General features: G+C 41.0%; 1 protein-coding gene across 2 annotated transcripts; it reads left to right on the top strand.

Moving 5' to 3' along the window:
- Nucleotides 1-8,172: 8,172 nt before the first annotated feature.
- On the top strand, nt 8,173-20,482 carry slc37a4b (solute carrier family 37 member 4b). Of its 2 annotated transcripts, XM_083770015.1 has the most exons (11): nt 8,173-8,253; nt 9,176-9,621; nt 10,665-10,897; nt 15,255-15,501; nt 15,880-16,026; nt 16,110-16,195; nt 16,283-16,396; nt 16,709-16,771; nt 18,077-18,142; nt 18,266-18,404; nt 19,249-20,482. In XM_083770015.1, exons 2-11 carry the CDS (start codon nt 9,474-9,476, stop codon nt 19,413-19,415), a joined length of 1,410 nt encoding a protein of 469 aa, XP_083626141.1. In that variant the 5' UTR covers nt 8,173-8,253; nt 9,176-9,473; the 3' UTR covers nt 19,416-20,482. The 2 variants fall into 2 exon arrangements, with proteins under 2 accessions (XP_083626141.1, XP_083626142.1); XM_083770016.1 differs by lacking the exon at nt 16,709-16,771.
- The last annotated feature ends 2,687 nt before the right edge of the window (nt 20,483-23,169 follow it).

The following is a 23,169-nucleotide window of genomic DNA, read 5'->3' as shown; positions in this document are numbered from 1 at the left end:
TATCACTGCTGAGCCTGCATAGCTGGCTGCCACAACATCCCCAATGTGTCCTTCAACATTACAGGTTAGCTCAGTAAATTCAACTTGAAGGCCTCCATGAAAACAAGATGCTACATCTCAAGGGGCTTATCCTCAAATTTAATTTCAGATAAATAATTGCTCTGTGTATTCTGACTATTGAATCTGACAACCCTGACATGAAAGTAAACCTCACCAAAAAGATTATGCGTAGGGAACCCAAATGATCAGCAGCGGCCCTGCCTAGCGGGTAACATTTTCTCGTCATCTATTTATCATTTGTTGTTGCCTTGCTATTCAACATTGTTCATGACTGCCTCAGCCCTCACCCACAGCTTGGGCTATGCCAGCCATTGGTTGGAAAATCTAGTGCACTGACAAATGATATTATTCACTCAAGGTGAAGGTAGAAAAAGCAAAGTGAGCAGGCCTTATTTATGGCATGGCTAGCACCCTAACATTATCTCCTCTCTGTCCTGTGTCCTCCTTAGTTCCCTCTAGTTCCAAACACAAAAAGCACTTTCAAAGGCCTCTAGTTACATTTTCCTATATCAGCACTCAAAGGCAAAGAACACAAGCTAACTAAACAGCCAGCTGAGTTCCAAGTAACTATATTTACAACATAAGAATTCTTAGTTTGTAAAGCAACATTTTTACCGTACATAGACTCTATTGGCAAGGACGTAATGTAATTCAGGTAAAGAAATATATTATACACATACATATGTGTACATACATATTTATTTCAGAGTGCCTGCAGGCATTTGATTATCTTCAGTGCTCACATACTGTATGATCCATCCTTCTCTGTCTGCCTGTCAGTTGTCTGAACATGACAAATAACAGTGTAAACTAATTTGTAGGGCATTGGGAGAAAGTGAAAAAAAGTGATTTACGCTTCTGTCACTATCAGGATTTGGGAGATAACTCGAACGCCGCTGAGTCGGCTGAAGTGGCCTTCACAACGCTCGGCACGGCGACTCACTCACTTACAGTAAGCTCGCTCGGCGGTGCCTTGTGGCTCAAGTCTGTTTCAGATGGACATCCGTCAGCGCTGCCCAAAAACAAGCACTCCCATGCACATAGGGAAAGTCATAGGGAAACAACTCATAGGGAAACATTATCACCCGGAACACTCGCCCCGCCGGTGCGGAACGCTCGCCCCGCTTGGTGAGAATGAATCTCTCAAGAGACAGATTCAGAACTCTGCAACTGAATCTGTCGGAAACTCCCATTACAACGTGTAGAGTGTGTTGTTAGTAGGAATGAAAACAAAGACGCACAACTGGAAGAGGAGGGCTGAAGGAGAGTAAACAGGCCAACATCCGGTCTCTACACACGGATGTGGGCAGTGCCCCTGAGGCAAAATCGAAGGGAAAAGAATATTTCTTTCTTCTCACCCAGATTGGGTGCCACCCTTATCCCTTATCCCTAAACTAATTTGCCATTTTTTACTATTTAAAAAAACCTTTTAAAATAGTTCAAATAGCCGATCTACAAGCTCACAATGTCTCGATGTAGATCGGCTAGTGGTGGTGCAAGATGGAGCCCTACAGCCCCTAACAATAAATTAGGAAATAGTTAGGCAAAAAACTGTTACAACGACATGAATCATGGCATGGACATAACATAAATACAGGTGGATAGGTTACCAGATCAACATCAAAGCATGATATTTTCAATCAGGAGCATAAAAGCATAATACATATGAGAATTCAAAACAATAAAATGTTATCTCTTCAAGGATATTTCTTACTTTTTTTTGGAAAACATTCACCCACAATGGTATAGAAATGCAGTGATTTGTTGAATGAGCACATAAATACTTTATTTCTATTGGCTACACACATGATTGACGTTATTTCATGTTTTATGATATCCCTCATCTCCTTAGATGCCTTGAAATTATTGTTTGATGTCATGGTAGCTATTCTCAAATGCATTCCAGCCCTAGTTAATAACAACAACTATGGATAAAGAAAATGGATGATTGACTCGTCCATGACTTGCATGTGATAACTAATTCATGAAGATGAGACATTTCCTTGGGTCGTCAGTCACAGAATATATCACAGCCTGTGCGTGTGCATGTGCAGTGCATTTGCAAGTGCATGCATGGGAGTCCCTAGGGCTCTATTTTCTGTTATTATGGGGAAGGCTTTCATAGGAAATAGTTGATCGACAATCCTGCAAAGGTTTTCTCCACAATAAGGGGTTTAAGTGGTTAATAGATGCATCATGCAAAATGAATTAATTCATGTTTGACATTTTTTTCTTCAATTCACACTAATGTGTGTTACATCCCTCATACAGGGTTCCTAAACATTTGGAATTTCAAAATTCCATACTTTTTCCAGACTCTAATTTCGGGCCCGTGGGTCGCTCCCTGCAGGCAAGTTGTGGCCGAAAAATGTAGATGCCGGAGACAAAAAGTGGACGGTTCAGTGTCATAGAGCCAGGAGGTGCTCTTTCCCGGGCAGGGGACTCAGGGGAGGCTCCTGGTCCCTGCCCGGTCTGTGATTCCAGCTCGTGCTGTCGCCTTAGGTAGTGGTACCTTGGGTGTACTGCCAGGGCGGCGAAACTTCCCCCCGTGGCTGCCACGTGCAAAGGCTCACTGGTGCCAGAATATACTGGCCGCCCTGGGAGTATGGACACACCTGGTTAGGGCGACAGCACCCTGGGAGTATGGACACCCCTGGTTAGGGCGACAGCACCCTGGGAGTATGGACACCCCAGGGCGACAGCACGAGCTGGAATCACTGAGGGACAGAATGTACTGGCCGCCCTGGGTGTATGGACACCCCTGGTTAGGGCGACAGCATGAGCTGGAATCACTGAGGGACAGAACAGCAGTAATAGTAATTTTTTTCCCATACATTATTTTATATTTTCCATACTTTTCCAGACCTGATAAAGTATGAAATGAAATTCCATACTTTTCCATACTTGCATAGGAACCCTGCTCAAAGACTCTTATGGGTACATTTGGTTCCATTTGTACACTTTTGGAATTACATTCACACTCTGGATTTTACTGTGCAGTATGGTTGCTAGGAATGCCAGGTGTATTTAATTCAGTGCCTCAGTGAATGCTTGGCCACCCCTTGTTAATGAAAGTCAGTGATCCACTTATATGACCATCCATCTCTATACGTTGTCTCTATCGCTGGTGGGCAATTACATGTTCATAAACACAGCAGAGTTTAATAGCGTTGGAAGCCAAAGGCCTTGGTTCCCCTCTGCTGCCACCATTTGGTAAAGGATAAAAAAAAACCTTCCATGCCTATGCAAACACAATCCAATTAATTCTAATGTTGTTCAGATCATCACATTCGTTGTCATAACTCTTGGGAAATTTACATATTTATTGAATCTCCCTGTTTATTTATCTATCTTTGAGTTTGCACCTGTAATCGTGATTGTTAGGCCTTAGGTAGTAAAGTGGCAGAAGACCTGCCTTTGAGATGAGAATCATATAATGTGCTAATAGCATGTGACTCCATCTTTTTCTGAGAGAGATTTTATTTTAAAGATGATAGTATTTTCTCTCACACACCCATGTATTTATTTCCACACAAAGGAGATGCATACAAGGACACAATCATGGCATGAGTTTTAAAGATACAATAGGCATGTCACTCACTACTCTATGGGTATAAGTACAGCGTCTCCGCCATATATGACGGCTGCCAATTATAGCGGAGACACCACAATACTTTTCCAACCTTTTTGCCTCCTTTTTGGGCATCCGAAGTTGTTGGAACCCTCTAACAACCAGTCTGTACGTATGCCCTAGGCTGCCGGACGGACGGACGGACGGACGGACGCACGCACATGCAAATATCCTCAATATGCACAAATATTCATAGCTTTTCATAGGTATTGCACAAATGCTTTATCCACCATCCCCATTGGACTGAATGAACTGATGAAAACAGAGAGGTACAGTAAAAGAAGAGAGTGGCATTTTCTGACAGCATGACACAGTGCTCTGCACAGGTGAAATTAGATCTGCCGGAAAAGTGTCTAACCCCAGAGGGTCTCCTTCAAACAAGGGATGTAAAGGGGATGGAGGAGTTGGAATGGCCTGCCAAGTTTCTAGTAGCAGCTGTTTGAGTTGATCATGCATTAATTAGAATATTATGGAGTTAATTTCACTGTGCCCTGTCTGTAGATCTATGTGGTAGCCTATGTGGTGGCACTATTGCCTCTTTGGCACAAGTGAAGTAGGGTGAACAAGTGGAGTTGTTTTTTCTGGGCATCATTTCAGGAATGATGGTTTCTGATTCACTATTCACATTATGTTCACTTATTTGACATGTTGCTACGAAGGCAGAGTTTATGATGCATAGATTCTGCCTTAATTCACAGAAAAGTACCGTAATGACTAAACCATGCCCCAAGCTTTAATATACACAGATTACACACACATTACACACATTACACACACACACACACACACATTACCTACACGGCATGATTCCTTCATGATTATATATCTAACATCATCAACAATAACCTCACCATGAATAAATAAAAATGGCCATGTATTATAAAAGAGATATGGTAGCATTTCTTCTCATATGTTTCCCTTTCTGGTCTCTATAGGTTAATTAACTACGTACCTGATAATATCTGCCACAGCTTGGCTCCCACATTCTCTGCCTCTCCTCAACACACCTTCTATCCATTCCAAGCATTAGTTTTGCACAAAAAACACTCTTTGGGCTAAAGACGGACATAGCCACTTGCCCAAATGTGCCCAAAATGTGCTGATTCACATTTGAAAAATGTGAATCCTAGCCCTGCAAGGTGTTTTTTGTGCAAAACTAATGCTTGGAATGGATTCAGAATCATGAAAACCCTCTAGTTTGACATGTCACATGCTACTTAAAGGGATAGTTCACATTTCTTTTACTTAAGTTGTATGAATTAATATAGTTAATTGATTGCCCGAGTCCAGTGATGGGAGTTCTGCTCTAGTTTTGGTGAATATTAAGTAGTTCCGGTCATTTTGTGGGGGGCACTGGGGCCACGCATTAATTAAAAGTAATTCACAAAACTAACATAATTTGTATTGTTGTACTATTTATAAAATATTAGTGCAACTTTCGTTCAACTTTGACCCCTCAATCACATGGAACTATTTTTTGGGCATAGTGATATGGACACAGTTCTGTGTGATAGAGGGGTCAAACATGAACGAAAGTTGCACTAATATTTTAGAAATAGGTACAACAATATAAATGACCCAGTTATGTGAATTAATTTACTTTTAATGCGTGGCCCCCTGTGCCCCCTACAAAATGACCATAACTACTTAATATTTCACTAAAACCAGAGCAGAACTCCCACCACGGGGTAATCAATTATTACAGTTGAAACCACTATATTATTAGCAGGTATTTGATACAGTTTAAGTTTTAAAAGTCTGAACTATCCCTTTAAAGAATAATGGAATGTTGACATGTTTGACATTTTTGCCTTAGCCTATATGGGCATATAAACCCCTATTAAACAATTGCTCAATACTGACAGATGGTCAACAAGTGGATTCATGAATGTATACATATACAGTATATAGACAATATTTTAGGCCAATAAAAAAACTATATAGGCCTACCTACTAAATTTCCCACTCCACACCTCCGGCTGCTGGACTAATACTGAAACCTATAATGTGGTCTTCTCTGCTTGTTATATCATGCAATATAGACCGTACAGGAATACACAAATCTACAGTTGTGCATCTTTTCTTATACCGGTATTTCTATTTTGCAATATGCTATAGCCTAGTATTTGCACTGCTTTTTTCCTACAGGTAGGCCTACTATGAATATTTTGATCTCTCCACTGTTTAGGAGGCTCTCTAAGTACAAGAATGTCTGCAATGTTGCCATAGCTGAATTGTAAGTACATGTGTGACAATAAAAAAAACTTGAAATATTGCCTTTGCAACGATTCATTCTTATTATTATTTGAAGTAGAGCATTTTATAGGCTATTACCTACAGTATAGGCCTACAGCTTGTATTTAGCTGCATGACCATGACAACGTCTCTTTATATAATTGGTTGGATTGGGTTGGATTATTTTCCTTTCCCTTGTTATTTTCATTGAAAATGTGCGTACTATGGCAATTGGCAAAACACCTGTACCTACTTTGTAAAATATCAAATCACTGACTGCAAATAGGCCTACATGAAATGTATCAAAACGACCAACTCAGCTGCATTGCTTTAGCCCCATCTATTGGTGTGATCAAGACTCTGCAGACTGCATCGAATGATTCTAGGGCTACTTGTTTTGACATGTATAGAGGGTTCCAGTAGTAGTTACCTGGAAGTTATGCGGGAATGCCTACTGAGTAACTACTTTATGGCCTTGACAGCCCATACATCCAAACAGAAAAGTCCTATTTGATTGCATTAAATTACTTTAAACAACAATAAATTAACTCATTTTGCCACTCGATCTGCCATTCACTTTATGCATGCGCATACATACTGGCCTACAGTACATGTACCTTTTGAAAGAGAGAAAAAAAATCATTCATTAGCCCCATATGTGCCCTCTCCCTACGCTCAGCTACAGAATGAGCGTAGGGAGAGGGCACATATGGGGCTAAGCATACATTAGCCCTGTAAACATGACTCTCGTATTCATACGAGAGTCATGACGCAACTTCACCCTGGTTTTTGCAGACGCTACATTTACAAATAATTAAAATATATAAACATTCGCATTTCAAATATAAAGTACTCACAAAGTGTCCCACGGGTGTTAGTTAGTAGCAGCGCCAGCGATTAGAATTTCTGCATCCCGCGTTGTTTAATAAAAAGCATTTTTATCCGAGGTGTTATTTTGCCATTGGCTTTCAACTACGCGCCCCTATCGGTCGGGAGGAGGGTGGCACTCGGTGTGTTCGATATAGGTACGCTGACCGGCCTGCCAATACAGACTAATAGGCGAGTGCGCTCCCGGTGTGCAACTGTGGATTTCCCAAACGAACCCCGTTTGAAAAAACTAGCCGAAGAGCTCGGACAAAAATGCTTTTTATTAAAGAACGCGGGACGCAGCAATTCTAATCGCTCGCGCTGCTACTAACTAACACCCGTGGGACACTTTGTGAGTACTTTATATTTGAAATCTGAATGTTTATATATACGGAAATCTTGTAAATGCAGCGACTGCAAAAAACAGGGCAAAGTTACTGCATGACTGTCATGATAATTATCATGGCAGTCATGTTCCAGGGCTAAGCATACATATAACAATTAACAATATGACATACAATAACAGTAGAGCAGTAGCAGCAGTAGTTCTCAAATATGTTAAGTTCAAGAACCCCTAACTCTCAGAGTTTCATAAAAACTTACAGACCTGTCCTGTATCTGTCCAGTCCATAGAACCCTCTCAAGGAACGCCGGCTGAGGGTCCCCCGTCCCCACCTTGAGAAACACTGGCATCGAGGCTTAGCGCTGCCGTCCAATTTAAGCATACTAGCATAGATTAGGCTTGACTCAGATAGGCATATATTTTACAGTGATAAACGAGTACATGAACCACGTGACCGGGCTGTTTCCTGCCCCCTCAATGTCGTTTTCTGTCTTACTCTATGGCTATAGCTCTACTACTGCCTGCTAGTGCTACCGACTAGTGCCGAATGGCAGTTGGCAGACCTCGCTTGCGCATGTGCTAAACGCAGGATTACCCGGACAAGACTGGTGCATCAGGCAATCAGGCATGCATAGATTAAAAACGTTCTTCTATGGTTAAACATTTGTAGCAAAGCTGCTTGAAACATACTTAAGTGGTTACGTGACGCCTGACCTATGTGGAATTGACGTTCATTATATGCTGATTCAGATTGACCGTCCCGGGGAGGCGTGTGTGCTATGGGTGGCATTGTTTAGTAGTAGTCTAGTCTAGTTTGAGTAGTCTCTTGCGTGGCAAAACAACGGATTAATTCTGGAATGTCAACTACTAACTAGGTGTTTGTCGTATAACTTTGCAATCCACAGCACGTAAACGCCGACCGCCCTGTATGTTGCCCTTCGAATATTGATCCACCACTGATAGGAGTGAAAATAATCTTTGGTATTTGTGACAGACACGCCCCCGAGTCATTCAGCAGTGGGCCGGGTCACGCACGCGCAGCATGTCCTGCCGCTGTGGATGAATGATGATGATGTGGAGTCCAGTCAGTGCAGTCAGTCGGCAGTGAACAGCTGAGGTAACTGGTTCATTATATTGTTTTGATCATTCAAATCAGCCGAGTAAAGCTGCATGGATGCACTTGATTGCGATATGATTTGATTTATTTAGTCAATCCGGCTTCGAATAGTAGAGTACTATACACAAACCGGTCGCCATAAAGGAAAGGAAAGGTACTATGTTTACCCAGGGTAACTGGAGGTAGAGGTTCAATGCCTTGTCCAAGGGCACTTCAGCGGTGGTAATTTTAACGTGCCGGTCCGGGGATACGAACTAGCGAACTTCCCATATCAAGACCGCTCCGCAAACCGTTCGGCCACCGCTGCCACAATATGTAACCTGATGTACACTACAGTACACATGCTGCATGCACTTTTGCACTGTAGATATTGCGAAATGTAGGCTTCCGTAATTTAGCTGTCAATGCATAAGTAACATTGGCATGTAAACGTACGTAACTTCAATAACTACTGCAGGTTTGGGTTGAGTGCCAGTGGTTAAAGACATCAATCATTATCCAATAAACTATTACACCTCTCGTTAAAAGCTCAACTCCAGACAGTTTCTGAACAGAGTTAAAGTGTTTCTGTTCTGTCCTTTGGTGGCGATTACTATGTACCGTAGGGTTGTAAATCTGAATTACCCAAGACAATTAATGTTAATGTGGAAATCACAGTTCTAACTTATGTTATGCTGCATGCATGCTATTATCCTCATTGTTGTATAATGAATTGGGTGGACATTATTTCCATCTGACACATTCATGTTTTATTATTGACATCCATTGAATTAGGGTGCTGCTGCTATCTTTAAGCTTAATTTGTCCTGTTGATATTGAAAGTGTAAAGAGTGGCTAATATGTAGCTGGTGTTTACATTGGCATGTTGCAACTGCTGCTATTATTTCATTCTGATGATTGTTATGTTTCTTCATTTTTCTAGGTAAATGTGATGGTCTCTTTGGCTCAATCCTTCAAGCAGAAACCAGATCGTTTCTGAGAAGTGCCAACTTGGAAAAGTGTTTTCCTCTGCACTGCTGAGCCATAGCTACATACAGTTCAACTACACCTGCAAACAATACTATTACATCCAGTGTGATTAATCCCATACTACATGCAAAAGATTGACACTACAAATCTAAACGAAGACATTTTCGGAAAGTATCATATTATTTTTTTTCTCCATCAAGCGCTGAATCTTTCCAGTTTTGATTGTCAGTTGTATTTTCACTTCTGGAATCATGGGGGCCGCAGGCTACGGCTACTATCGCACAGTCATTTTCCTGTGCATGTTCTTTGGCTATGCACTATACTTCTTTAACAGGAAGACCTTTGCCTTTGTCATGCCCTCTGTGATGGAGGAAATTGAACTGGACAAGGGTGACTTAGGTAAGACAATACATTGAATATCTTTCTACCTGCATGGCTTGAAGTGAAAGTACCATTATATTTATCTTTGTATTTGATATTGCACATCTCATGGTTCTCGTCAAATAGTTGTGAACATTAAACGTATGGTAAGTGATTGTATTTGGTTAAAATAAGTGTATAGCTCTATATTCTGATACTAATCATTGCTATATAGTGTTTGTTGAGTAACAGTCTACAGGGCTCTTAAGTAAACAGAAAATGCATGTGCAGGTCGAGATACCAATTATATCCAATCAGGATAGAGAACTCAAATAGGATACAGATTAAACAGCAGACAAAATTGGAACTGGAACACTATAAAAATGAAACTTATAAATGGGTAGTTTCTCCTGATTGTTACTACCCGAAAATGTATTTTATGTTTATCAAAGCGCTGGAGAGACATAGGGACACTCCTGTTACTCAACAAACATAGGATATATAACAGGAACAGGATATATTGCTTTACAACTTAAGTTTTTTTTCAACCAAGATTCATGTTTTAGGTTGTTATTAGAGAAAGTAAAAGATGAGTGTTAATTATTTTTCATTTTCTGCTTTCTTTCATTTTAGGGATTTTAGCTGTTTTTGACAGGTGGGCGGTCATTGGTGGGCGGTCATTGGAGCATGGGGCTAAATATGTATTTTTTTTTTTTACAGAATATGGCTATTTTTTAATTTTTTACTATAGTCCTAATAGACCTCAGAAAATGTGCTTACATCTGGCCACAGAAGATCACAGGATCTACTGAATGTGAAGGAGGCCTACTGGGTCATAGGCTCAATATGTCAGTTTGACACATCTTTTACTTTCTCAACAACCTAAAACATGACCCTAAAGTTGTCCTTTTTAACAAAAATAAATAAATATATATTTTAACCAAAACATATCGCTTACCCTACCTTAACTTCAACTATGATAATGAATACCTGACGTAGAAAGTAACAGACAAGGGATGGTGTAGTACAATCTCTACATTGTTGTTTTACCCCTAAACTTCAGTTCCTATTTGTCTCCGCAGGTCTGATCACCAGCAGCCAGACCATGGCCTATGCTGTTAGTAAGTTTATCAGTGGAGTGCTGTCTGATCGGATTAGTGCCCGCTGGCTTTTTGCCATCGGTCTGTTCCTGGTGGGGGGCATCAATGTGGCATTCTCCTGCTGTTCCACTGTGCGCATGTTCGCACTTCTCTGGTTTATCAACGGCTTGGGCCAAGGTTGTGGCTGGCCTCCCTGCGGGAAGGTTCTACGCAAGGTAATGCTATCCACTCGTCTTTACTGTGTGAGGGGAGTGGGGACCCCATATCCTTGATGTGGTTCCAGGGGATCCCCAACTAAATTATTGATAGTTAGGAAACAAATGGACAGTTATGGGTCTAATCCCAAGACTAAGGCCCAAACCACACCAATACAACTCATTGCTACAAAACAGTTTTAAAGACATGTAAAACACCAATGCAACTCCTTGCAACTGTCATCGGGGATAATAGTTTCATGCAACTACTCACAACCGTTTGGTTGCAAGGAGTTGCATGGCGAATCATTGGTGCAGTTTGGGACTAAGAGTGTACAAAATAAATGGAACCAAATGCCATATGTTAACACTTAAAGGAGAATTCCATACTAAAAGGCTTTCTTACCTTTCTTTGTAGTTGTTACGTCCCCACCAAAGAGGTCCAGGTGTTTTTTTGTGCAAAAGCTCCTTATCGGCTATTTCCCCTACCATAAGCCCTAAATGAATTGCATTGAATTGAATGGGAATTGAATGGGGCTATGGGGTGTTGTGCTAATTCGCTTATTTCCATCGCTCAAAATTATAATTTCTTTGTATATATCCTCTCTTCATAATGTAAATAATATCCCAAGCGGCACAGTTTACTACTTCTTTCGATGGAAATAAGCGAACTAGCATAACACCCCATAGCCCCATTCAATTCCCATTCAATGCAATGCAATTCATTGAGGGCTTATGGTAGGGAAATGAGCCAATAAGGAGTTTTTGCACAAAAAAACACCTGGACCTCTTTGTTTGGGGACGTAACAACTACAAAGAAAGGTAAGAAAGATAAGAAAGCATTCTAGCATGGAATTATCCTTTAACACTGAGGATTCTACAGTCTAGATTGGGCTCCTAGAGATAAAAAATAAAACATATAGTGAGTCCTCAACATTGTTCTGGGCAGGTAGTGACACCTCATAAGAGCTGAACTTTCTGAGGTATAAGTTGTTCTCACCTCTTGAGCTTGTGTTAGTTATGTGGTTAGTTACATGAAAGTATGCCAGTCAGTGGCTGGCACTGTAGCAAGTGTAGTGACTAGTGAGGAATTCTATCTCTTGCCCTCAGACTCGCCTGACCTCTTAGGTTAGAGAATACTCACACTCTCATCTGTTTCAGACACTCATCTCATGTCAAGTGATGTGTGACAGGACATGCAGTTAAACGGAAAAATATATCTTATTACTTGTTGATAGGAATGTATTTAACTGTTATATAGCAGGATGGGTTGTGCCCATTTGATAATCATAACCACCATATTACCACTGTCACAACCTATTTTACATTGAACTGGAATTTGTTTCAACGTAGGTACTTATAGGTCAGGAATGAGGAGGGTTAGTTGCATCACAACCTAATTGACTTAGTTTGTTAGACTCATCATTAACCACTTATCCCTATATACTTTGTTGACCCCCTTGAGGGCCCCTCTTTTTCTTCCCAAAATAGCCGATCTACAAGCTATAAATACATCACATTCTTCTCTGACTGTCTATCTGTTTGTGAGTATGCTTGTGTGTGTAGGTTTATGTTTAATGTCATTCAAGAAAGAAATGTTGCAGACAGACGCATGCACGCATCGCTCGCACGTGCATACGTACGCACACGCTTCTATCTCATTGAAATACCTCTTTTCGGGGGTTTCAATTATGTGTAGATTCAAATTCTGATGTTCTATTTCCAATTTCAGGTCAAACTCAACTGCTAAAGGTTGGGTCAAGGTTAAATTGTTATATTTTCAACTGCAGCTCAATCAAAGGTCGGGTCAAAGTATCTCACACTTTCGCTGCACATTCAAACCGGTGTATGAATGAGTGGAGAATGATGGAGTCTACCCCTTGTCAGCCAGTATGATGGAGATGAGCAGTGTCCAGGTACTGGTATCTGTTCAACCGTCAGCCTCCCATGCTGCTGAGGTATGACTGTATGATATACATCCCACCGCTGGGTTGTATGTTGTAGAGCTGCACCGGCTAGTTACAGCATATCTGCTTTGTTACATTTTTGCTTGGAGGAGTGTGAGATAGACATTGACCTGACCTTTAACACGTGAGATTTATCTGCAGTTTAAAAATAACAATTTAACCTTGACCTAACCTTAAGCACATGAGTTTGACCTGCAATTGAAAATAGAACATCAGAAATGGATTCTACACACATGAAAACCCCCCCAAGCGGTTTTCGCCATGGATTTTAGTGGCAATCTGAAATTTGGGAAACCATGGCAAGCCAAAAAGGACACCATATTAATTCAAATCAACAAAAAAACGTCATAGGAAACTACTTTTTAGATTTAGTATTGAACACATGGGAGTGTCAATGGACAGATGGAAGTGGTAACCATTGGCACTTCCTTCCCCAGATTAAAAGATATGTGATCAAAGAACTTGAAAGAAGGTATACTGTATATGACACAAAGTAACATCGTAAATGGCTCTTTCGGTTAAAAGCTTTAGGCATAAGGGGTAATAAGGTGGTGAGCAAGATGCGGCCCTTTATCTGGACATTTTGTGAGTAACTTTACATTTAGGTTGTCGACAACCACCTAAAACAGTGTTGCTGAAAGGTTGACTAGATAGACTAATGATGTTTGACATCATTATTATTTTGCAAAGTACACATTCACATTGAAAACATTGTTCTCATGTCAATCTGGCTTGCTATAACTTCTAAAGCACCGCTCCAGGAGATGGTTGACCATATTAAAGTCGACACATAAAATAATAACTTCCAAGGTGATGGATGGTTGACATATCTTATTTGGTCAAGCTGCATCAGTTCATTTGTGCTAGTTTGAATGCAGATACATTGAGCAATTAACTATATATATATTGTTTTCTCTTCTTCCACAGCACTTTACTGTAATCACACATTGTTATTTTTTAGTATACACTTACTGTCCACTGCAACATCTTGCCAGTGCAGAGGCGTCTGGGGGTCCTGACCTTGCAGTACTGTTCAAAGGGCGCGGAATAAATAGTCATTGGCAGGTGTGTGTGCCAACAGCGAAGGAACAGGATTATATTACAAGAGACTACATTTTGAGCGCTTCTTTAACAGAGCTTTTACAAATGCATAATGCAAAACGTCTTCATAGTCTTCATACTCTCCCATTTGAGACTGCCTATAGCCAAGTATGTAATGCAAAGCTATTTATTCTCTTTTTACTGCAGTAACTTATAGCACCACATTCTGTCGTGTTTGGCACAGTACAGAAGGCTAGAAGCTGAATTTTCTCTGGGTCAGTGTTTAACCCCTAGCTACCCCTCAGCAGTTTATTAAAGCAACCTGAACCTATGTATGGCTTTCTGTAATTAGCTTGGGGATTCTCATGTTACTGGTGTCAGCTGATCTGTCTGAGTGTTAGTCTGAAGAAGTACTGCACACCTTGAAACACCACATAAAATTAATTTTAAACTATTGAAATGAAGTTTCTCAGTGTGCACACTTTGTTTTTGTATATAGGATTTGAGTTGAAATTTAGGTGTGGAATTATGTCATTGTCAGAATACCCTATTGAGTGGTATCTGTATGTGAGAAGAATCCAAACACTGCTAAGATGGTATTGCTACTGCACTCTGCAGAGTGCAGAGCCTTTCTGAGGTGGCAATATTATTATACAAGTGCTTTTGTCTTGCCCTTACATGTCATCCACAGTCATATAGACCGTGTAACCGGCATACTTATAAAGTATTACATTTAAACGTCTTGGATTTAATCAGAAATGTGAAATTCAAGGCCTAAAAATGTCATTAAAATGTCTTGAATTGTAGGAGTTGGGGCATTCAATTTGATCTGGGGTAGAATTAATGAGCGTTTTTCAGAAAGAGGAGTTGTTTCACTCCGTTATTTAATTCCCGACTTGAGCTGATACGGAAGCCCATGACAAATGCAAAACAACAATACTTGCTGGGTACACTCTGCTTTGGCAGGTGGCGGTACGCCCGAAAGTAACTTCCGATGGGGCTGCAGCGCGGTGAAGGAAAAACAAAACGCAACGCTACAAGCCATCTATGAATGGGGAAACGCAAAGCTCCTACAAGCTAACGGCACGTTGCGATGTGATCCCCATCCGTAGCTGTAGTGTAGTCCTTACATTTGTGCATTAAAAATGTGCATATACTGTACCCTGTATACTTAGAGTAAAATCCTCAGTGTTAATTTTACTCTGTGTACAAATGTTTGTAATTCCATGATCTGTTGAAAAGTAACAACCCAAACAACCTATGAATCGGATTTGTTTTATTGTGTTGCATGTGCGGCTGGTTACTAGTAAATAACGGTCACATACTAGATGCTTATGTAGTATGTACTGTATATGTCCCTTTCCCCCCAGTGGTTCGAGCCATCCCAGTTTGGAACATGGTGGTCTGTGCTTTCCTGCAGCATGAACCTGGCTGGGACTCTGGGTCCAATCATGGCCACAGTCCTTCTTCAGTACTACGGCTGGAGGACCATCATAGCCGTATCAGGACTTGTCTGTGCAGCCTTCTCATTCGTCTGTCTGGTGTTTGTGAAGAATGAACCAAAAGACGTGGGACTGCCCTGCATTACAGCTGTGGCTAAGAAAGGGACAGCTGGAGGTACTGTACAGTGAAACAAATTCCAGTTATGTACAGTAGTAACAGTACAATATGAATTTCTATTGATTTCAATTGCAGGTTAATTGTGTGTGTATGGGGAACACATTTTATTACTTTTACTACTGGGTTGCTGTACATGGTATCAATGTATAATAAGATAGGTAAATCTTTAGACACCCTCAACTTCTCAAGACACGGGGCTATAGCAGCCAATAACAGAAAAAGATATACTGTAGATAGGAGTCATGGGACACAAAAGAAGCTACAGCATCATTATATAAAGTAAGCATAAGCTCTTATCATAGGCAAGCAACCTCGCTGCTGAAGTAGGTAGGAATCTAGGTAGAATTTTACGCTTTCTTCTGTTTCCTACACCAGATAACAGCACGTTCTGTGAGTTTATCACGTCGCCTTTCCTGTGGGTCCTGTCCCTGGGCTACTTGGTGGTGTTTGGGGTGAAAACAGCTGCCACTGACTGGGGACAACTCTTTCTCATCCAGGAGAAAGGACAAACGGCTCTAATGAGTATGGTTTTCCAACTAAAACTCTTGTTGTTGTTGATTTACTAAATGGACCACAGCTTCTTACCGCAACCATGTTGCTAACAGGTAGCTCCTATATGAGTGCCCTGGAGTTGGGAGGCCTGATGGGCAGCCTTGCATCAGGATTCCTCTCAGACAGAGCTGTGGCTCGGGTAAGTTAAGACGGTCAGAGTTTAACACAACTTTCCCCAAAACTCTGTATTTGATGTCACATTTGGATGTCTCCTGTTTCACTCCAGCGAGGACTAGGTACACATGGCAACCCTCGCCATGGCCTGCTCCTCCTCATGATGTCTGGTATGTGTATCTCCATGCACCTCTTCAGAGTCACCGTCACACCCCAAGTCCCTGAGGTGAGGATGGTTTTCTTATATCTGTGAAGATCAGTTAGGTGCTGTCATCTGTTTACCCCACTGCACTGTTAAATCCTCTGTGTTAATTTAACCCCGTGTTTCACAAATGTAACCAAATAGATGCTTGATGAATGTCAGGCTATAATCTATCACATACAAATGGCCTTATTTTTCCACAAATTACAGGTCCATTCAGTTACATTTGTAAACTCAGGGTTACCAATGGATACATTAACAGTGAGGATTTTACACTGTAGCAAGAAGGTAGATTAAAATAGAATTAAATGTTGTATAATTATGCTCATTCTTCAGGCTCCTCGTTGGGTCCAAGCCCTTCACTCTGTGTACATCCTCATCGGGGTTTCAGAGCAGGAGGTTTGCTAATTCATTCATTTGTGAGTTGAAATAAACATCAAAGATGCTTTGCTACAAGCTGGATCTGCTAGAGCTATTTACAGGTATTTACAGTTCCACCTCTTGCTGGTAATCCTTGGTGGCAGGATGGTCTGAGCATTGCGAGTACCAGCTGTCAGGGTCATCAGTTGCGAGCCATCCTTCCTTGATGTTTCTCCCGTTTCACCCCAGAACATCTCCGAATGGTAGGACACGAGGTCAGGGATGTCTCCCTGCAGTGGGTCCTACTCCCTGAGCCAAGTCTGAACCTGGCTGCATACCTTCTGCTTCTTGACTGGGAGCTGTCAGTGAGTGTCAGATTCGCCTGCTCCAGGGTTCCAACTGCGGGCTCTTGTCAGCCATATCCATCTTGATGTGGTCTCGACGACCGTGGCTTCTCCCCAGTGGCTTTCTTCGCACTAATGTTGCTGAGAAACCACAGCAGCCAACTTCGATGGGGAATAAGGCTGCTTACCATCCTTTGACAAGAGCCTCATCAATCAAATCCTGGTACTTGGTGGTGGCTTTCTTCAGTTGGTGAGAGATGGTTAGCCTGTCCTCTCAGGGCACTGTTAGTTCTAGCGCCGTCCATTGCAGCTGTGGTAACTGCATTTGTAACTGTACTCTGCTGTTCACCGAAAAAAAATCCTAACATGTTTTACATGTATGGCAATAAAGGCTTCTGATTCTAACCAAGATTGTTTTCGTGCTCCTGGATAGTAGGATCATGTCTGGTCTGAGAGACGTTACAGCCGCTCTTTTGGAAAAACAAGTTTCCTTTTCAGGTCCACTTGCATCTCCTAGCCAGACACTCAGTATAAAATGGAAAGTGGGTTCTTGGCAGTCCAACTCCAAGCCCTTAATCCTGTGTCCTCATCGGGGTTTCAGAGCAGGAGGTTTGCTTATGAATTGGCTTTACCTGTTTGTGGCCTGTTTGCATGCCTGCTCATCCAATTGCCGACATCTGTAATGGTCTGCTGCTGGTGGTAAATTCACCTGAGGTTTCCTCTCGATGCCCTCCAAACTCTTGAATTCAACCCCTCTTGTGCTCTGAACTGGTTCAGCAGAGAGGTCAGGGGGCACTGTGTTTTGCCTGCTGGCCCTGGTCATCTGTCGACTGACAAGCAATGCTAGTGAACTCAGACATGGCTTTCTGAGTCATAGCAGGTGCTTTGTGTTGCTGTAGTTGCTCTTTGCACTTAGACTTGCCTTGGTGAATCTTTATGCCACATTCATTCCGCTGGTAGACTAAAACATAATTTAAAATGTTGTATGCTCATTCCTCAGGTGGCTCCTCTTTGGGTCCAAGTCCTTCATCCTGTGTCCGTCCTCATCGGGGTTTCAGAGCAGGAGGTTTGCTTATTCATTAATTTGATGTCTTTATGCGTTTGTGGCCTGGTCTTTTAATAAGACATTCAAGAGCATGCTGTTCCTATACTCACACTCTTCCCCCCCCCCCCCCCCCTTCCTTCACAGATCTGGATCCTCTTCCTTGGTGCTGTGTTTGGTTTCTGTGCCTATGGACCAATTGCCTTGTTTGGAGTGATAGCCAATGAAAGTGCCCCATCAAACTTCTGTGGAACCTCCCATGCCATTGTAGCTTTAATGGCCAATGGTAAATGCCTTACTAATACTAACTTTATATACCAAACACAAGGTTTTTTTTCACCAAAATATTCTTGAATGAATAAAGGGGTTGTATTTATGTTTTTTAGTTTAAGGGTTAAAACTATATTCTAATATCAATCATTGCTTCAATGTATAGGAGACCCCTGTTAATGAACAATCTATAGCTTGGGTATTCAATAGGGGGCCCTCTGTATTAAGGACTTTATTTTTGTAATTTTTACATTAACCACTTGAACCTTCGCATCACTATTATGGGGGGAACATTAGCCGGAAATCGGCTCTTTTTGAGGTTTGATGTACAGGGAAAAAAGTTTATAAAGTATTGAGGGTTTAAGTGGTTAACATGAATCCAATATAGTGGGGGTCCCTGCTTCATCTCTCTCAGCTAATAAGGGATCATTGACCTGAAAAACATTGAAGACCCCTGATCTATAGTATAGATTATTCTAGTCTCTCCAACCCTTTAGTAAACAATGTTCAATGTACAAGACACAGAATAAACTAGAGATGAAACAATTAGCAGGCGAATTGCAACTATAAAATTGTTGATAAATTCTGATTATATTACTGATTATATTACTTGTGAGGCACACCCCAACCAAAGTTTTTCACAATGCATTTATGTACTTGAATCTTGATAAATAATCTCTCTCCTGATTGGATAAAATTTGTACGTCAACGTGAAAATGTATTTACTGTTTACTAAAAAGCTGGAGAGACAAGGAGACCCATATTATTGAACACTCTAATATAGCAATGATTATCAGGATATAAAGTTTTAACTTTTTAACAAAACGCATCACTTACACCACCATCTTTTTCTGTTACAGTTGGGGCGTTTATAGCTGGACTCCCATTCAGCAGTGTTGCAAAAGAATACAGCTGGGACATGGCATTCTGGATAGCTGAGGTGTCAATGGCCGTTACCACTATATGCTACTTCTTGGTGCGCAACATACGTACCAAAATGGGACGAATTTCAGAGAAAATGGATTGATATCCTCTTCAACTGTGCCAGTTGTTGATGCCCTGTTTCAGTATGTGACTTACGGACAGTCTACACATACATACAGAGCACTGCACATTCAGTGCCACCGAGGTTTAACCATTTTGTCTATAAGTGATTCATCTTAAGGTATTCATACACAAATTAGATGGATGCACTCACTTTAAAAAAAAGGTTGCTGAACTGGAATAAATCATAACACTTAACTCTGAATGATGCACAATGAGCTACAGTCACCATGCATGTACATAATACACTTTTGTCATACTGAATCAGGTGGGCAGGCAATAGTTATTTTGGTTGTGCTTGAATTTCTTGACTTCACTCACTAGACCAAAACACTTGAAAGTTCTTCATTACAAAACTTTAAAATTCAGTGAAGCCAAGAATCTTGAATGCAAATCATGAATGTTTACGGGATTGCACATAATTATTCTTGGTTAATTATATGGAGATATTGACAGGTCTGTGTTCACTCTTCCCTTTTATGATACCTCATATTTCACTGATGAGAAGCAATGCTATATTTTTCTAGATCACATTGTGCTACAGTATATGTTAGACCCAAACAGATTTGTTTTTCATGGGACACATAACTTGTGAATGGTGATGCATTTTGTCAGGAATTTGTCTGGTCTTTGGTACAGAATAGAGGTTCTGTCACTGCCATTGTAATTATACAGCAGGAATGCTCCCTGAAGCTGTTATACAGCTTTTCAATCTCTATAATGCATTACTCCTGTATAAACTATACTTTATTAATAACGATGTCTGCTCAGTGCCATTTGGTATATTTTTAAACTTACTGGAATTTTTATATTGACCTGTAAGAAGGAATAATCATCTAATTTCGTAGTTGCAGTGGACTGCTATTCAAATCAGATGAACTCCCAACATGTGTGCAGACATTCTAAAGTGATATGGGGTCAATATTTATTTTGTATAAGTGTATGGTTTATTTGTCCTAACTTATTTGTCCTTACTCTGCCATTGTGGCTGGCAAGGTTCAATATTACTGTGCTAACATCAACATAATAAAGATATAACGATACATACAACTGACCTGCCATCAAATGTGTGGGTGGGCTGCGTGGGCACACTTGCACACGTGTGAATCGTGTGCTCCCCCCTTTAAAATTAATTAATAGTTATTTTTCCTTTCAATTTCCTCAAAATATGAAGTCTGGTGTCTTTGAGATGTGTCGCAAATGCCAACAGTTCCGGTAGTAGTCTAGTAGACGGCTACATAATCAGTTCCCAGAAATTCACGCCAGCTCTGGCATACAAACGGGAGGGGCGAGAAACAACTGCTAGAAGACACTTTATACCAACACTTCCCAAATATAAACTATAATTCAAATGACCGTAAAACAACAGTAGGCTAAGTTACAACACACTCCCAGGCAGCCTACTACTAGCACCATTATTCCATAATACAGTGTTGAAGTGAGTGCAGTCGGTGCACAGTTGCACACACAGTCACACCTCACAGTATATTGCAGAGTGCACAACAACAGCTAGTTTCAAATCGCTTCCAAATTAAGCAAGATAGCACCGCATAGCGTACTAGCAGACATGGCGCCCAATCAATGAAAATCCTTTCGACAAAAAAGTACAATTATGACCTTTGATGTCTTCAATCACGTAGTAATCCATATTCCATAATCAAGGGCGGACAGACACTGTTGTGGAGTTTGCCGGCCCATTAAAGATGAACTCCGCAGGATACAACTGTTGGCTCTCCTCCAGGGACTGCTGCTTCCTTCCAAAAACTTGGCAATAGATGTTTGGCATTGTGAGGCTAACATTTAGGCTACTCTCTCAGAGAGGCTTCTCGTTTGTATTTAATCATAAACAAAGACGCGAGTTTCCAGAGTGAAGAAAAACTAATCTGCTGCAATGGCATGACCACTCACACAGGCACAGAGGGGGAAACTAGGTAGTACCCAGGCCTACCTTGGCCCACCCGTGGATACGCCCCTGATAAGTTAATATGGATAATATGTTATTGAGGATCTTCATTTTTAGGCTACAGAAATATGGTAGGAAATATGGTATGGACCAAAGGGTCGGGTTAGACTCACTAAATTGAGAAAGGACCCAATCATGTCACCCTCCAGGGGTCCTGGGATGCAATACTGTATGTAGTGTACTCAGTACTGTACTCTAACGTTGTTGACTCATAAAATGTCCCTGGAGGCTGGGACCCATCTAAAAAAAGGTTATTTAGAACATTGGTCTCATCATCAAACAAGACGAAGGAAGGTTTAACTTTCCCAAAGTGAGGACATCGTCACATCTGTTAGCTGTTGTAGGGTGGATTTATCATTTACCAGGTTATATTATACAAGTCATATAGCCAATTATGGTATTTCAGGAACTTGGCTGATGTTTAACCATTATAATTGTATTGACAATTGTTTATTTGTATTAATTATTATATTAGTAGTATTTTATAATTATTTTTAGTTAATTTGATTGGAGTATGTTGAAGAAATGTGTTTTTGATAGGAACCAAATGAACCATTACGGGGTCTCCATACCGAAGCGGATGGGTAGGCTACCATAGTTGGTCCAGCCGTAGCCCTGTAAACATGACTCTCGTATTCATACGAGTCATGACGCAACTTCACCCTGGTTTTTGCAGACGCTACATTTACAAATAATTAAAATATATAAACATTCGCATTTCAAATATAAAGTACTCACAAAGTGTCCCACGGGTGTTAGTTAGTAGCAGCGCCAGCGATTAGAATTTCTGCATCCCGCGTTGTTTAATAAAAAGCATTTTTATCCGAGGTGTTATTTTGCCATTGGCTTTCAACTACGCGCCCCTATCGGTCGGGAGGAGGGTGGCACTCGGTGTGTTCGATATAGGTACGCTGACCGCCCTGCCAATACAGACTAATAGGCGAGTGCGCTCCCGGTGTGCAACTGTGGTTTCCCAAACGAACCCCGTTTGAAAAAAGTAGCCGGAGAGCTCGGACAAAAATGCTTTTTATTAAAGAACGCGGGACGCAGCAATTCTAATCGCTCGCGCTGCTACTAACTAACACCCGTGGGACACTTTGTGAGTACTTTATATTTGAAATCTGAATGTTTATATATACGGAAATCTTGTAAATGCAGCGACTGCAAAAAACAGGGCAAAGTTACTGCATGACTGTCATGATAATTATCATGGCAGTCATGTTCCAGGGCTAGTCCAGCCGTAAAACAACAAACAACCCCCGGCCAGGCCGAATCCGACTTGCCCGCACTATATGGCCAAACAAAAATTGTGTAATTAAGGGCCTCGTTCTTCACTGTACATTACGATAACCCATATACTGCGACGTCAGCAACGAGTCAAATTAGGTAAGAATGGAGCTGTCCGTGGTGCTGAAATCTGGGCTTTAACAGTTGTCGCATGTCATTTAGATGTAGCCATCAGATCAGCGTTCATTTTTTTAGCAGATTTTGATTTAGTCTTTACACTGGTAGCCATCTATATACTATAACTATATACTGTATATTTTGTAGCTAGTGTGTGTGGACAGTAAGTCTTCGATTTATGCAAACTCCAGGGAATTGTCACATTGGGTCAAAGCGCCAGTCATCTCCGAGGCTACACATTGGGTTACTGATTTTAAAATCACATGAATTGCATGGTTTATACTTTTAAGTAAAAATCATACTATGATGAAACTTGACGAGATTAGCCTGATAGATGGCTTCCAATGCACATCATCTTGAGTAGGCTACT

Source organism: Protomyctophum parallelum, assembly GCF_964188405.1.
Source record: "Protomyctophum parallelum genome assembly, chromosome: 1".
In the NCBI taxonomy this organism is placed as follows: Eukaryota; Metazoa; Chordata; class Actinopteri; order Myctophiformes; family Myctophidae; genus Protomyctophum; species Protomyctophum parallelum.
This window is presented reverse-complemented; position numbering and strand designations above follow the sequence as displayed.

Coding starts and splice junctions, on each gene's coding strand:
- slc37a4b (XM_083770015.1), top strand. CDS start 9,474: ATGGGGGCCGCAGGCTACGGCTACTATCGCACAGTCATTTTCCTGTGC. Junction 16,772..18,076: donor TCGGGGTTTCAGAGCAGGAG/GTTTGCTAATTC, acceptor CTCATTCCTCAG/GTGGCTCCTCTTTGGGTCCA. Junction 18,405..19,248: donor TGTAGCTTTAATGGCCAATG/GTAAATGCCTTA, acceptor TTTCTGTTACAG/TTGGGGCGTTTATAGCTGGA.